The sequence below is a fragment of the Hippoglossus hippoglossus genome, chromosome 21 (genome assembly GCF_009819705.1).
Source record: "Hippoglossus hippoglossus isolate fHipHip1 chromosome 21, fHipHip1.pri, whole genome shotgun sequence".
Classification (NCBI taxonomy): Eukaryota; Metazoa; Chordata; class Actinopteri; order Pleuronectiformes; family Pleuronectidae; genus Hippoglossus; species Hippoglossus hippoglossus.
This window is the reverse complement of record NC_047171.1, coordinates 10445971-10461480: the sequence shown is the minus strand read 5'-3', so window position 1 is coordinate 10461480 and position 15510 is coordinate 10445971. Positions and strand designations below refer to the sequence as shown.

Sequence of the window (15510 nt, the reverse complement as noted above, 5' to 3'; positions counted from 1 at the left end):
CCTATATTTTCTGGATAGGGTCCCTCTGCTGTAAATTGACCCATAACATAAATATCTTTAAATTAGCATGTATACATTAGACTTAACGTAACTTAAACTGTTGTGTTTGGATGCCTCTGAATGCTTGAAAAACAGAAAAGCAAAGCTACAAGCAACACTTATTACAATAAGATGTATCCGCTGCTGTTTTTATGAGAAAGTTAGTGCTAGCATTAGCTGGGAGAGCGGAGCCATATTCAGATATATACAGTGACGTCATGACGTGGCTCTTTGAACGACACTGGCCTGTGGAAAAGCAACTGCGAACCAGCCCTAGCACCAGCCCGGAACTGGAACCTGGCTCGCGTTGGTGGAAAAGGGATATTGGACAAACCGCATGCAGAGCTGCCAGAAACAGTATACGAGCTATATAATAATATGTAATTCCGTAATAGTTCAAAGTTTCATAGTGCTTTTTTTGCTTGTCTTCATAGCATAACAGTTTTATTATTATTAGTCATCTGCCAGTTTACCATTCAGTTTATTGGGGGCGGACAATTTGACCATATTTAAACATTGGGGGGGGGGGGGGGGGGGGGGGGACTATTATGACTACTGCCCTGCTTTAATAAAACCTTTACCCACTCCTGTCTCTCTGTGTCCTCATGCGCTTTGGATTCAACTCCACTGCTTAGAATGAAAAAAAACAAAAAACCTGTATGTGTGCCACGGCCTGCGCGCTCACCGTGCGCGCCCCCGTCAGGTGGATGCAGGTGGGCGTGGTCTGCAGAGTCATATAGTTTAAACTGCTCCTCACAGCAGCAGCAGGCATTACTCAGTCTCTCCGACCTCATAGACGGCCGAAGCGAGAGGACGCAGACACAACTCCAGACCCGCAGCAGGACTTTAGACCGACAACAGCAACAATGGTGAGTATGACTTGCAAAAAATAAGTTTCCGCTGCAAAGTTGGATTCTTGCGCGTAGAAAGGTCCCTTGGGGCCATGTTGTTTAGGGTGTGCGACAGAGAGCGGATTTGCATGCGCGGGGGATAATGCGCCACACCGAGGGGGTGACGCAGCAGCAGCAGCAGACCCAGACCCAGACCCCTGTGACAGAAATAGACCCCCCTGCCTGTCAGTGTCTCTCAGTAAGAGCTGAGCTCGCTGTTAGTCTGGGTTAGCAGGTGCTGGTGGCTCGTCTACATTTACAACACATCAGCACAGAGAGAGAAAACTCGATGATGTGCTGTCAACTCAATGACAGTTTGCAGATTATGCATCAGAGCAGTGCTTGATTGTGACAAACGGCAGTTTAGAGGAGTCTATGTGAAGCCTCATCTTTAAAGGCCAGACTGGGGTGAGGTGTGTGTGTGGAATTTAGGTGTGTCTCGTACAATGACAAGAGTGAATTGACAAAGCAGGAAATATGTTTCCCTCCAAAATCAAACAGATACGATGCTTCAAATCAGTTTGAAGGGAAAAAAAACGAGAAGTGAAATGAAGGTACACGAAGGCTCCGTGCTTTCAGCAAATGGGATTGTTATTTATAGCAAAATGGGACAAGTGAAGTTGATCTCAAGTAACCTTTGACTTATACCATGCTAACTCTAATGTTACACACTCACACTTGTCTCTCTAAAGTTGTGAGGACACTCATTGGCATAATGCAGTCACTATAGCCCCTTACCCTAACCTTAACCGTCTCAACTAAATGCCTAACCCTAAAACCAAGTCTTAACCCTCGAAACAGGCAATTTAATTTGTGAGGAACAGTCAAAATGTCCTCACAATGATGGTATAGTACCAAGATTGGCCCTTAGATAGACATGCCCACACACACACACACACACACACTTGTCTCTCTAAAGTTGTGAGGACACTCATTGGCATAATGCATTCCCTCGCCCCTTACCCTAACCTTAACAATCACAACTAAATGCCTAATCCTGACCCTAAACCCTAAACCTAATTCCAACCTTAACCCTAAAAGTCTTTACCCTCAAACAACCTTTTTGAATTTGTGAGGACCAGTCAAAATGTCCTCACAAATTCAAAATGTCCTCACACCACCATACTGTTCTGTTTGCGCAGTGTAGTGTAAACACAGCTCGTTAGCTGTTACTGGTACTGCCTAACTGGAGTCTTTGTGTACAGAGTAAACTACGACCGTATTCCTGCCTTCATCAAATAGTCCTGATGCATAAAGTCTCGTTTCTGTATCGTTCACACGGCGCACCCACTTTGCGTGCAAGGGTATAATCATGATGCCAGTGCGTGTGCAGGAGTGCAAATTTATCTTCAGTAGGATGCAAAACAAACCTGTTATGAAAAACAGGGGCTTACCTCCAGTGTGCTAGGAAATGTTTAGTTACTGCATATTGTGTGCGTATGTGGCTCTAGCCAAATTTTACGCATCGATGGAGCCCGGAGATGACTGTGCACAAATCCTTCCCTTGAGAAGGTCTGCCAAAAATGGGATAAACCGTAGTGACCCTCGAAGAAGACTCTCAAACTCCTAAATGGTCCTCAAAGCTCTTTTCGGAAATGACAAACTTTAAGAACAATTTACGAAATTCAACTACGTAAAAAGCCGTTCGTCAGAAATGATTTAAAACACAGCGACTTTTCAAATCCCATGAATAGTCTATCTTTTTCAGAATAATAGATATAATGTAACTATGACACAAAGTGAGCAAAATGTGAAGGGGTCTGACTATTTTCTGATGTGGCTGTATAATAAACCACGAAATATGTTTCAGTTTTGACTTGGACAAGAGTCTTTTAAACTATTTTCTATCCTCGCCTTGTCTTTATGACACATTCTCTCTGTGTTCCTGTTACAGAGGCTGACAGTGATGATGAGCTATTAAGGGATCTCTGTCCCTGTGTTTGCTGACCTGAAAAAAGCTTTTAACAAATGAATTGCTCTCCTTTTCTCCACCATCATTAACCTTTCCTGTCTCTCGCTCCATCTCTGACCAGATGCAGAGCATTTATTTTTATCAGTTTTAATCACTGACAAAACAGGAATCTCAAGTCTGTGGGGTTGATCCTCGTACACCTCCTCGATGTCGTCATACGCAGACGCACCCTAGACAGGTTTTAGGGGAGAGAAAAACTTCTTTGTCTTTGAGATCAGCCCTGCCTTTATTCTAACTTACTCATAGTGATACAAAAAAAAATGTCATATAACATAAAATTGTTTTGACAGAAACATATCTTCAGCCTATCGAATTATCTCCAACGTTACTTAACATTTTTAAAAGAAAAGAATTGTAAATCTGCCAGTGACCCGCTATTTTAGTGGCCTGCCTCAACAGTCAGCCGGAGAGGTGTCCGGTTAGCACGAGCAACCTAAAATAGCTGCTGCAATGAGCTCTGCTAACCCAGTCTGGCTTAGGCAGGATAACCGTCTCTTTGAATATGTTTTGCGATGAAGAGTTGGATACTTGACCTGAAGCACTAGTTTGAGGAAAGCCCAGTATATGTTTTTATTCAGGTCAACTTTATATGATAAATCTTAAACGTTCAGTTATTCTCTGACCTCAACCTCCATTTTGGTTCGTGAGACTCTGTCACACTAATTCCAGTGACAGCTGCAGCACATGTGATGATTCCCCCCAAACGCATTTGCTTCCACCTAGTGGCTGTGTTTGTAGCTCACTCCTTCCCACAACTGTTGCTTTTTATGTGTTAAATCTGATTATATCTGATAAAACTTGTGTGTTAACATTTTGCCATTCATAGCAAATCCCCCTTTAAAGCGCTAGGAAAGAACAGCAAACATTAGTTCCCAGTGTTCAGTCTTTTTAACCCTCTCTTCTTCTTCTCCTCCAGCGTGAATGCATCTCTGTGCACGTGGGCCAGTGTGGCGTCCAGATGGGGAACACCTGCTGGGAGCTCTACTGTCTGGAGCACGGCATCCAGCCGGACGGCCGCATGCCGACCAACAAGGCGGTGGGAGGTCACGACGACTCCTTCACCACCTTCTTCAGCGAGACAGGGTCTGGGAAGTTCGTCCCCAGAGCGATCTTCGTTGACCTGGAGCCCACCGTCATCGGTCGGTAATGATTTGGAGTAAAACATTGTTTTGTCTTTAGGTATCAGGAAAGATTTCTTAGGATGATGGTATCATCTTTTGTGGCTCAATGGGGTTACTGTGTTGTATCACCATTGCAATATGTCGATTTTGAGTTAAAATCATCCTAATTAATTTATCTAATTATCTATCGGAAATTGTCAGTAGCCTTCACAACATATAGGACCCTAAAACTCATCTCACTTATTTTTTAAATTAAGTGTTTGAAGCCAGTATATACTTAAGGCTGAATGTTTTGTATTTTTTTTAATTGTGAATCAGGAAAGCAGATGCCACAATCTAAGTGCTAATGTGTTTTAAAGACGATGCAGTTAACAGTACTTATCAGCATAACACAAACTATTTCGACTGAAGTAAATTAACAATACATTTTCCACATGTTCCCTTTTCATGCCTTACTAGCTTGGTGGAATGCTTTCTGCACTAATAGTACTTGAATATGTTTTTTCAACTCTGGCTTTTGCCTTGAATTTTTCCAGATGAGGTGCGCACAGGATCGTACCGCCAGCTCTTCCACCCCGAGCAGCTGATCTCGGGAAAGGAAGACGCAGCCAATAACTACGCTCGTGGCCACTACACCATCGGCAAGGAGATCATTGACTCTGTCATTGACAGGATCCGTAAACTGGTAAGGCACTTTGTGGGTAGCTGCCATGTTTTTTCTTTTAAATTCACATTCACATTCAACACTGTTTTCTTTTTCACTTTAACAAGGATTCATACATTTAACCCCTCATTTCATGGCTTCATGGCTCAAGGGTTGCAGTTAGGGGCTGATCGCTGGGTATAGACTTGAAATGAGTGCACACTCTGGTTCCATATGCATTTTATTTTGGTTAAGGCACAAAATATAAACACCCTCTAAATAAATCTTGTCCGAAAACAACCCTGTAAAACCTGTTTTGTTTTCTGAAGAGCTGGCAGAGTTTTCCAAATTTTCCAAAACCTTTGATTTCTCAGCCTCTGAAGCCAATAGAGATGAAAAACATTTCATAGCTTTCATTGTAAATCATTGCATTTCTCATAAAGCTCATGAACATTTAAAAAAAACATAAGACCCCCCCCCTTCACCCCTCCAGGTCAGCAGAAACATTGTCTTCCAAGTATTTCAGTGACATATCTTGAAAACCATTAAAGAAAGCTTGCACAGGTCTTAACCTGCTCTAAAGGTAGAAACATGCAAACGTTGCACCCAGTCTTAAAGGTATATACACACGCATGTTGCATCAGGTCCAAGCGCGTTAAGGCAGGTGATCTTTCAGGCCTTCTCATAGAAGCCCTGAGGACCGAAATGTCCTTCAAAACGCCATAATCACAAACATCATTGAAAGAGCTTACGCTTGTTTATAACTTGTATGAAGCCGTTTCAGTGTCTTGTTATTCACGTGTTTGAAATCACCTTTGTGTCTGTAGGCTGATCAGTGCACCGGTCTCCAAGGCTTCCTGGTCTTCCACTCATTTGGAGGAGGCACTGGCTCAGGTTTCACCTCCCTTCTGATGGAGAGACTCTCTGTTGACTTTGGCAAAAAGTCTAAGCTTGAGTTTGCCGTCTACCCAGCCCCCCAGATTTCCACTGCAGTGGTGGAGCCTTACAACTCCATCTTGACCACTCACACCACCCTGGAGCACTCCGACTGTGCCTTCATGGTGGACAACGAGGCCATCTACGACATCTGCCGCAGGAACCTCGATATTGAGCGCCCGTCCTACACCAACCTCAACCGGCTCATCAGCCAGATTGTGTCTTCAATCACAGCCTCACTTCGCTTTGACGGAGCCCTGAACGTTGACCTGACAGAGTTCCAGACCAACTTGGTGCCATACCCTCGTATCCACTTCCCCCTGGCCACCTACGCCCCCGTCATCTCCGCTGAGAAAGCTCACCATGAGCAGCTGTCAGTTAGTGAGATCACCAACGCCTGCTTTGAGCCAGCCAATCAGATGGTGAAGTGTGATCCCCGCCATGGTAAATACATGGCCTGCTGTCTGCTGTATCGTGGTGATGTGGTGCCCAAAGACGTCAACTCTGCCATCGCAGCCATCAAGACCAAACGCACCATCCAGTTTGTGGACTGGTGCCCCACAGGCTTCAAGGTTGGCATCAACTATCAGCCTCCGACTGCGGTTCCTGGTGGAGACCTGGCCAAGGTGCAGAGGGCCGTGTGCATGCTGAGCAACACCACCGCCATCGCTGAGGCCTGGGCCCGTCTCGACCACAAGTTTGACCTCATGTACGCCAAGAGGGCCTTTGTCCACTGGTATGTTGGGGAGGGAATGGAAGAGGGGGAGTTCTCAGAGGCCAGAGAAGACATGGCTGCCCTGGAGAAGGATTATGAAGAGGTGGGCATCGACTCGTTTGACGATGATGAGGAAGGAGAGGAATATTAAATGGGCTCAGCTGCTTTGCCAAATACTTACATGGACAAATTGAGTTGTTGAAATGAATGTTATGTTGGTCCAAATTTAGAAGTATTTGGTTATTTACATTTTTTCACTGTAAAATCTGATATCAGCCTAAATGTCTGAAGTGATATCTTCTTGTGCCATGAAATTATATGTTATGTTTGGAATCTGTGCTGTTGCTCAGTTAATTTTACTCCCACATAGATTGCCTTCTGTTTGTTTTTTTATCGAACATTAAATTAATTTGAAAACTGATTCAGACTCAAATGATTTTGTTTTGAACTTAAGTTTTCCAACATGGAAAAAATGCCGAAACACCAACAGATGATTTTCTTTCTTGACTTTGTATTTAAAGAACGCACAAACTTTTTGATCATTCTAAATATTCAAACTTATGTCAGTAGAGACTTAACATAAGATAAACATAGATCCCATGCTGGAAAAATTCACTTGTTACAGCAGCAGATAGTCAAAAGGAAGGAGACGAGCAAGTAGTACAAATGAGAATAATAGGCAATAAAACTAAATGTTTTTATTTATATATATATATATACTCATACTAAATAGAGATGTACTTAATCTACACCTTTGACTTCCGACAGAATACTATGGTGGGAGAAAGTAGTAGTACAAATTTTATGGTGGTGGTGAAAATCAAGGACCTGTGGAAACTTACTTTCCTTCTTCTTTTAACCTCATGTAAACTGTGACAAAAGTTCATTTCCGACTGAAGAATTAAAAACAATTCTCCATATCTTTTAGCCTTTTAATGCTGTATTTCTAAGTATCTATGACTTTCTCTGAAATTAACACGCATTCATTTTTCTCATCAAAAACAGAGAAATCAACCTTGTAAAAAAGCAACACTGCATTTGAAATAGAGACACTATACTGATAATTTACATCAGGTGGAAGGTGGAATTGAGTTAGGAGAAAATGTTTCAGACTCAACATGAACGTGATAATGTTACCATCTCAATGTGTATAGTAACAACAGGAGCAGCAGAGGCTGAGATGAAGGGACACTCCTACAGAAGGTAGTACTAACACTAAAAGGACACAAGATGATGCTGTTCCTCAGGTAGGTGGTGCCATCTGTGGGCTGTGACGTCCACTTTCCCACATTTACCACTTCATGAGCATTTTGTTAAACAACTACTGAGGCTGTGCTTTTATTTTGTAAATGTTGTCTGGACACAAGCACAAAATAACAAGACTGATGTCCTCCACACATCTCACTGCAGTCACTAGAATCAGCATATAATACATTGTGTGTTATATGTTAAATGTTATATTCTGCACTTACTGTCAGCATCAGAGAAATTACAGCTGAGGAACATATTATTTAAGTAAAATAGGATAAAAGTTCATCACTTATTCATTTTGTGTTTCTGCTACTCTTTAAACTCGGTTACTGGGTTTCATCTATTACTGGAGTTACAATATTTAATCTCTTTGGTGTCTTTGTGATCAGAGCTGGGTAAATAACTGCTCATTCAATGTAAGTAAATCATAAGTTATTCACTTATTCTTGAAAATCTTTATCCTCAATAGATGTTTTTTTTTTAAGTCAAATTTCACTTTGGACTTGTTTTTTGACTTCCCACAAAAAACATAATTTTTCTGGGTCAGCTAGTATGAACAGGACACTACAGAGGTCATATCACTCTATAGTTCAACAGCATCATATGAAGTGACTGAGCACAGACATGTGCATTTTCACTGATGGGCAAAATATTAGTGACAAGTTAAAATATTTAATATTTGAATAGCGATCGGTTTCATTTAATGTTTTGATCGTTGGTTTGGTTTTTGTTACCTTTTATTGCCTTGACATGTTTGGGTTAAAGTTGTACAAATGTCATGGAGTCAGCTGACTTTATTTATTAAATAAATATAAATTAAAATATAGGATAAAAAAAACAAAGAAATAAACTCTACTGAAAAGAGTCACGTTATTATTTTTTGTTATATTTTACTTCACCTACCAAGACACATTTCATTCCATGTTAACAATCATATTGATGCAATTGTTGAAAAATAATATTTAATAAACGTGAGAAACCTCTTCATTTTGGGTTGCTAGGCAACCGTACAGACGCTTTTCACCCTCCCGGAAGTGCGTGGCTCTGAGGAAACATGGCGCACAGAGCAGTGTTACATGCACCAGTGATATGCGTCGTTTCAACCTGTTCTTTTAGCGCAGTGTGTTTGTTTGTTTTCGTAGCTTTTGCTGCTTTTGAGACGGTAAATACTGACAATGTGTTCAGTGCGGGCCACTCGGCTCCCGTAGCCGTCGCTGCCGCTAGGGATCTACGGTGAGTCTGCACACCTACTTGTTCTTGTTAGCTAGCCGTGCTAACGTCAAATTAGTGACAGTTGTTAGGTTTTAGTCAAATGTAATCTTGGTTTGTATCGTAACTTTAGCGTCCGGTTACACATCTGTCATTTTAAGAGTCTCTTTGCCAAACTCGCCCGCTTGTACCGGACTCCATCCCCATAATGAGCGATTTAATGAATTTATGCGTATAAAACCCAATTTCGTCCAGTAGATCTTTACCCAAACATGACTTTTAAAACACTACCGAGTTAAAATGAAGTTCGGCTTACATGATCGGTATGATGATAGAATTATAGTCTCTTATTACTTGATGCCTCCCATATTACTGTGTGGAAGTAGCCTTGATGGTATTACTATCTGACAGCTGCAACAATTTACACAACAAATTCTGTCAGCCCAGTTGCTTGTTTTCTAAGGATGTTCGTTGGAAATGAGTGGGGTAGTCATGAAGAAGAAATCGTGTGTGTATGGTGGCCCTGAAGTGCAAATAACAACGACAAATGGGGAAACACAACAAGAAATCACAAAACACAACAACAATTCAAAAAAACCATAATGACAAATAATAAAACACAACTATAAATCAAAAAACACAGCGGCAAATAATTGTGTTTTGTAATTTGACATCATGTGTTTTCTTATTTGCAGATGTGTTGTATGATTTGTGTTTGTGTTGTTTGATTCGTTGTTGTTGGCCTTCAGGGCCACCGTATATTTGATCTGTTTATGTCTAAAATTATAAGATAATCATAAGATTTAGAGGTAATTGTGATGAGTGCATTAGTTGGTAGTTTTGATAGTTACAGTAATACAGTACATATTTGGCTGCGTCCCCTCAGGTACTTGTTGTATGACGTGAACCCCCCCGAGGGTTTCAACCTGCGCAGAGATGTGTACATCCGCATGGCCTCCCTGGTGAAGACGTTGAGGAAGGAGGGGGATGACTGGGTATTGGTGCTCCCTCCGTGGGGTCGCCTCTACCACTGGCAGAGCCCTAACATCCACCAGATCCGCATCCTCTGGTCAGAGTTCTTCAGCCTCACCAGCCTGCAGGCCAACGTGCCTGTTATTGAGTATGAGGAATTCATTGCTGGTGAGCTTTTTATTTGTGTGACCCAGGCCAGGGTTACATTTGCTGACAGATTTGTCTGACATGGGAACATTTTTAAACCTCATTATCTGTGGATGTTTTTTTTTAATAAGCTGAACACGTGTTGTTCTTTTTATTCCACGATAACAGTGGTTCCATTTCACAATGCACAGACACCACTGTCTATTAGCTTTGTTATATTCAAACTCTCAGTCAGTGTGTTTTGTTATTCATCTCTTTCCCACCCTAGAGAACGGAGGCCCATTCATAGACCAGGTTCTAGTGCTGCAAAACTACGCTGAGGGATGGACTGATGGGAAATGGGAGGAAAAAGTTGATGAGCGGCCGTGCGTTGATAAGTTGATGTACTCCAAAGACAAACAGGGCTACTACAGGTAAATCAATGCAATACAATTAAATCGAAAATACAATTGAGGTATATAAAGTTAAATCACGGGTTTTGAGGTCACAGTGAAACAGGTTTTACTGTAGTTTAAACCCAGAGCCTGACTTTTCATCCTGGAGCTGATCTCTTTTTTTCTGTCACAATTTCCTGTGGAAACGCTCACAAAAAACTGTTTAATTCAATTGGCCTTCTTCAGGCAGTGATGGATCATATTCGCAGAAATTCTGTATTAATGATATCTACCTCTACCTTCCTGCCTGCACATCTCTCTGCTCTCTATTTATCACCAGCTGTCTCATTTATCTTGTCTGTGTTTGTTTCTCAGGGGCTGGTTTTGGGGCTACGAGGAAACGCGAGCTCGAGAAGTGACGTGTATGTCAGCCCAAGGTCATGCCTCCATTATGGCTCCAGTTCTTCAGAAAAACATCACGGTGACGTGAGTCCACAGAGCAACACCGTGATATAAAATGCACTGACTGTGCGCATACAGTGTCTTGATAGTCTGCCACAGACACATTCTACCATCCATCACTGAAACCCTTCTCTTTCAACTGGTCCCCGCTCATATGGAGATTTACTCTGCTCCTATTTAAAACTGTTTGTCTGCACTCAGATAAACTGTAGCTGCTTCTTTTTGCTTGTGTAACTTCTGCTGTCAGATTTCTGCTCTTGTAAATGACCCCCTCAAAGTTCCCCGACCAACAGAATGCCAGGTATAGAGGTATTGAAATGGTCTCTGCTTCATTGTGGGCATGTTTGCGTTTCTTCTCATAGTCGCCCTCACAGGTGGTTACTGTTTAATCAGGTTTTAGCGGAATCACTCATCAGCATTAATGATGCAATTGAATGCTGCCACTTCCTTCCTTTTTAATTGGTTAAGTCATATTTGTGACATGTGAACACACCCATGATTATGTGCTTGTACTCAACTGGTAAAGTAAGCTTGTGATTATACAAGCACTGTTGCTCATCAACTAAAACAAAATGAACATTGGTGTGTTTCAGTGTTTATGAATGGGAATTTTAACACTAATTATTTAGTAATTTCATGTAAGTGACATGAAGTCACTATCACAAGACACAAAATTGTTAATATTTGTCTAAAATAATCAGCCTCTAGTTAAAGCAACCTGACCAATGAGCAAAAAGAAACTGAAAAGACAATGTGCTTTTATTGTTATGTAGGTGTGGTATTACTGTGCATGTTCTTTTTTAAAACGTTGTGATATCTACAGGAAGAAACATGCGTGTGTTGGTGCTGTTTTGCAGATCGGTAATGCTCGACCGAGCTGAGACGCTCCTTCATGATCACTATGCTGGGAAAGATTACTGGGATGTAAGTCAAGTATTAGGCTCATACAGATATATTTTTATACAGATATATTTTCGTAACATTGCTGTGCTCTCACAGAAAATGTCATACAACGCGGAACTCGACTTTGACACTTTCAACCTGAGGGTTTAAGGCCCACCATCTTGTCTGTAAGCTGATGTAGGAATCTCTGTGTGTCTTTAACTTAGACCCGCCGCAGCATGGTGTTTGCCAAGCACCTCCGACTCATAGGAGACGACTTCAGAGCAAAGCACCTGAACTCTACGGATGAGAGAGATCACAGCGTTTATAGCGAGGACTGGACTCGCATGAAAGTGAGTGAATGGGTCTGACGAAGACGTGAGAATGTCTCTTTCTCTCTCTCTCTGTCTGTCTATTGCATCATAATGATTGATACTTTTCTTAAATGAGTAAAATCTTTCTTCATAGCTCATTCATCAGCCTTTCCACTTGCTCTCTTTCTCGCACACACACACACACACACACACACACACACACACACACACACACACACACACACACACACACACACACACAAACACACAGAGAGAGCAGATGGAAAAAAACTGTAAAAAACCCAAGATTGCCTGATTTAGTATAACCAAATTATTTAAACAGCATTTGTATAGGAACGATTCTGTCCATACAAACAGTTGATTACTATATCTGTGATCACTATAAGTGTTTTCCAATGTATTAATTACAGCGTTTAGTCTCAAGTTTTAAGTTTTAAGCATTGATTCAACACTATTTTGACATTTTTCAATTATCTTCAGGCCAAGCTGGGTTCAGCGAAAGGGGGTCCATATCTGGGGGTGCACCTGCGCAGGAAGGACTTTATCTGGGGTCATAGGGAGGATGTACCCAGCCTTAAGGGGGCCGTCCAAAAAATGCGCAGCTTGATGAAGAAGCACAAACTTGACACGGTGTTTGTTGCAACAGACGCAGATGAAGAAGGTAATGACACTAAAGCACAAATGTCTTTTTGATAAAAATAAAATTAAAATTCAGGTTCAAAACCATTTCAAATGTAACGGAAAGAATAGGGAATAATTATGATTTTAGTAAGTAGCAGTAGCATATCAATGAACTCTATAAATGATCTTCTAAGCCTGTGTTATGTAATCTTGTAGAATTGAAGGAGTTGAAAAAGTTGTTGCCAGACATGGTGCGGTTTGAGGCGTCCACAGAGGACCTGGAGCTCTTCAAAGATGGAGGAGTGGCCATCATCGACCAGTGGATATGTGCTCATGCAAGGTACCCAATTTACAATGTGTTTTCATTCATTAAACTGATGCCTTTTCTGTTTTAATAATTCTGATCTGTCCTGTGTGGATATGAGTTTCTATAAAAACAAAAATGTCTGACTCGTTTCACATCCAGCACCGTCATCATTAAAATTGTGAGGGTTCGGGCTTTTTTGTAAACAGCAGTTCAAATGAATTGGTCCAGTTCTTTAGTTTATGAGCAAATATCTACAAAACCAAAGACACTCCCATCACCCGCACAGAGCTGATGGCATCAAGAAAGACTCTTGTTGCTTTATCAGTTTGGAATGTTACGTGTGGACAGGTTCCAAAACTTTCCATGTGAAACAAAAAATGAAGTCATTGTGTAATCAGGATTTTTTTCCATTTGCCCTATCAGGAAGATCAGATGACTAAATTTCATTTAGTCCAACAAGGACACGCTGATCGAATAGTTGAGCAGCCTTGTCACTAATGCGAATGGAAAATATTTCAACTAGAAAAACTAGTTTGGGTGGCTGTTCAAACTCCTCTCACTGTGTCAAATGTCCATGTAGCATTCCATGGTGCACCTCTTGTGGTGTGTGTTTTTGAATACCTATTCATCGATGTATGTCTGTTTTCAGAGTCTTCATCGGAACATCTGTGTCCACCTTCTCTTTCCGGATCCACGAAGAGAGGGAGATCCTGGGTTTTGACCCCAAAACCACATACAATCGTTTCTGTGGGGACAGTGAGAAAGAATGCGAACAACCCACACACTGGAAAATTGTCTTTTAATGTCACCTCTGACTTTCCTGACACACACAAGTGCCAAAAAGCAGTGTTAAAAGTTACATGTATTTCTATGGATTATAGTAGAAGGATCTTTTTTACTGTATTGTGGTGATTTGTTTTAAAAATGGTTTAAGAGTTGTGCAATCAGGTCTGTTGTGACCACCGTGACTGAAGCTCAAAAAGCAGAGACCAGGCTGCCAAATCCACCATTAAATCTGCTTTTTTGTGTTGTATGTAGTTTCCTTCATCACACTCTGGTGTTTGACTTAATTTCTAGTATTTATTACAAACACCAGCACGAAGGGGAAGCCATGCACACAGCAATCTCCTGCCTTTGCACAAACTCCAAACAACATACAGCACAAGTAGTGGTTAAAAAATCCACTCGGTACCTTTACAATAGAAGACAAGACTTCACCTAATGATTCTTCGCTCAGGTTCTGTTGAAAAGAGGTTCATTTACCATCAAGTGTCACTGTATTTCAACCTCAAGTCTTTGCACACCAAGTCCGTTTTTTCATTCAAAACTGTTGCACGTTAAGAAATATACTCGACTGCACGTTGTTTCAAAGTTTTCAGAAAAGGTTGTAGCTGTCAAAGGCATTTCAGAGAGCTGTTAAAGCTGTACGGGTTCAGTCGGATCAGAGAAATGTATTTTCCTCTTTTCAATATTTGGTCTCAGTGCGGGTATCAAACCGGACCACTGACATCCTGAAGTAGACTTGGAGGCAATCGGGATAATTTCGCATCTCTTGCGAAATTATCAGAAGGTGGAATTCTCCCCGGCCCTGACAGCTCTCAGGATTGAATGGACCCAATGTTTTTCTTTTCTTTTCAAGAAGTGAGAGGAATCACAAAATCATCCCCACTGCTCGACTCCATTTGATCTACTACGGTGAATTTTTGGAACAAATAAAATAATAAAACACTTCAGATTTAGTGAGCTAGGTTTCTGTGTGTGACACTTTTTATTGGATGATATTGGCATTGGAAGTATGGACTCTGTGTGCAAAGACTTTTAGTGTGGGACAACTTTCCCCCCTTTGTTACTTGTTGTTATGCCTCACCAGTATTAACATTTGTTACTTGGGATTTTCAGTACGGCATTACTGATGTTGAAAACGTTTCAAATGTGATAGAAAAACTTTTAATGTGTATTTTGAATTGTTGTGATGCTCAATTGTCTCCACCTTTAAAACCACAGACTGCACTATGTATATTTAGCTTATTATTATAGTGTTGTTGATAATGATGGCCAGTGAAAGACTTTGAAATGACAATAAGGAGTTTCCTGTGAACAATAGCCAGCCATCAAGCTGTGATCTTAAAACACACCCTTTTTTTTTTCCATTTCCATTCTGATCTGTTTTGTCATATGACTCGGGCAGAGTTCGAACGTTGCGTAAAACAGTCGAGTGAGGGTTGGTTTGTGCTGTGTGTATTTTTATTGGTGTGCTTGAAATTATGAAATTTTGAAAGTTGTGTCAAAATTATATGATGGGTTGTATGATACTATCTTGGTCCAGCATTATTACATTTACATTTCTAAATATAAGTACACGGGATGGATTTCAGAGCCGTGTTCGACACCTGTTCTTTCCTCAGGATGAAACGCTTTTACCTTACGCAATGACTCGAGTGAAGGAAATGTGCCTGTGTTCCACTCACGTTTTTCTCACATATTATCATCAAGATGGAAAACCAGTTTGACTGCTTTGATGACAGATTTCTGTGTTCTGTTAAACACTACAATCGTGTCAGGTTTCACCTTTGCCTTTGAACCACCTCTTTGCACGGTGGTTTTCCTGTGTGTCTGGAAACAGAAAGTATCTAC

General features: G+C 41.1%; 2 protein-coding genes across 2 annotated transcripts; both read left to right on the top strand.

Annotated features, from left to right (window-relative positions):
* The first annotated feature begins 767 nt into the window (after window positions 1–767).
* Window positions 768–6737, top strand: LOC117754692 (tubulin alpha chain-like). Its single transcript, XM_034573786.1, has 4 exons — window positions 768–908; window positions 3818–4040; window positions 4559–4707; window positions 5493–6737. The coding sequence occupies exons 1-4, from the start codon at window positions 906–908 to the stop codon at window positions 6465–6467; spliced, it is 1350 nt and encodes a 449-aa protein (XP_034429677.1). The 5' UTR covers window positions 768–905; the 3' UTR covers window positions 6468–6737.
* Window positions 6738–8598: 1861 nt separating this feature from the next.
* On the top strand, window positions 8599–14601 carry pofut2 (protein O-fucosyltransferase 2). Its single transcript, XM_034573788.1, has 9 exons — window positions 8599–8800; window positions 9663–9916; window positions 10164–10308; window positions 10645–10755; window positions 11589–11655; window positions 11841–11966; window positions 12429–12609; window positions 12786–12909; window positions 13526–14601. Exons 1-9 carry the CDS (start codon window positions 8622–8624, stop codon window positions 13677–13679), a joined length of 1341 nt encoding a protein of 446 aa, XP_034429679.1. The 5' UTR covers window positions 8599–8621; the 3' UTR covers window positions 13680–14601.
* The last annotated feature ends 909 nt before the right edge of the window (window positions 14602–15510 follow it).

What these genes read in the sequence shown, in the direction of transcription:
- LOC117754692 (XM_034573786.1), top strand. An exon ending in CCTGGAGCCCACCGTCATCG is followed by an intron (nt 4,041 to 4,558) that starts GTCGGTAATGAT and finishes GAATTTTTCCAG; the next exon opens with ATGAGGTGCGCACAGGATCG. An exon ending in TTGACAGGATCCGTAAACTG is followed by an intron (nt 4,708 to 5,492) that starts GTAAGGCACTTT and finishes TTGTGTCTGTAG; the next exon opens with GCTGATCAGTGCACCGGTCT.
- pofut2 (XM_034573788.1), top strand. Translation starts at nt 8,622, where the DNA reads ATGGCGCACAGAGCAGTGTTACATGCACCAGTGATATGCGTCGTTTCA. An exon ending in GCTGCCGCTAGGGATCTACG is followed by an intron (nt 8,801 to 9,662) that starts GTGAGTCTGCAC and finishes GCGTCCCCTCAG; the next exon opens with GTACTTGTTGTATGACGTGA. An exon ending in GTATGAGGAATTCATTGCTG is followed by an intron (nt 9,917 to 10,163) that starts GTGAGCTTTTTA and finishes TTCCCACCCTAG; the next exon opens with AGAACGGAGGCCCATTCATA.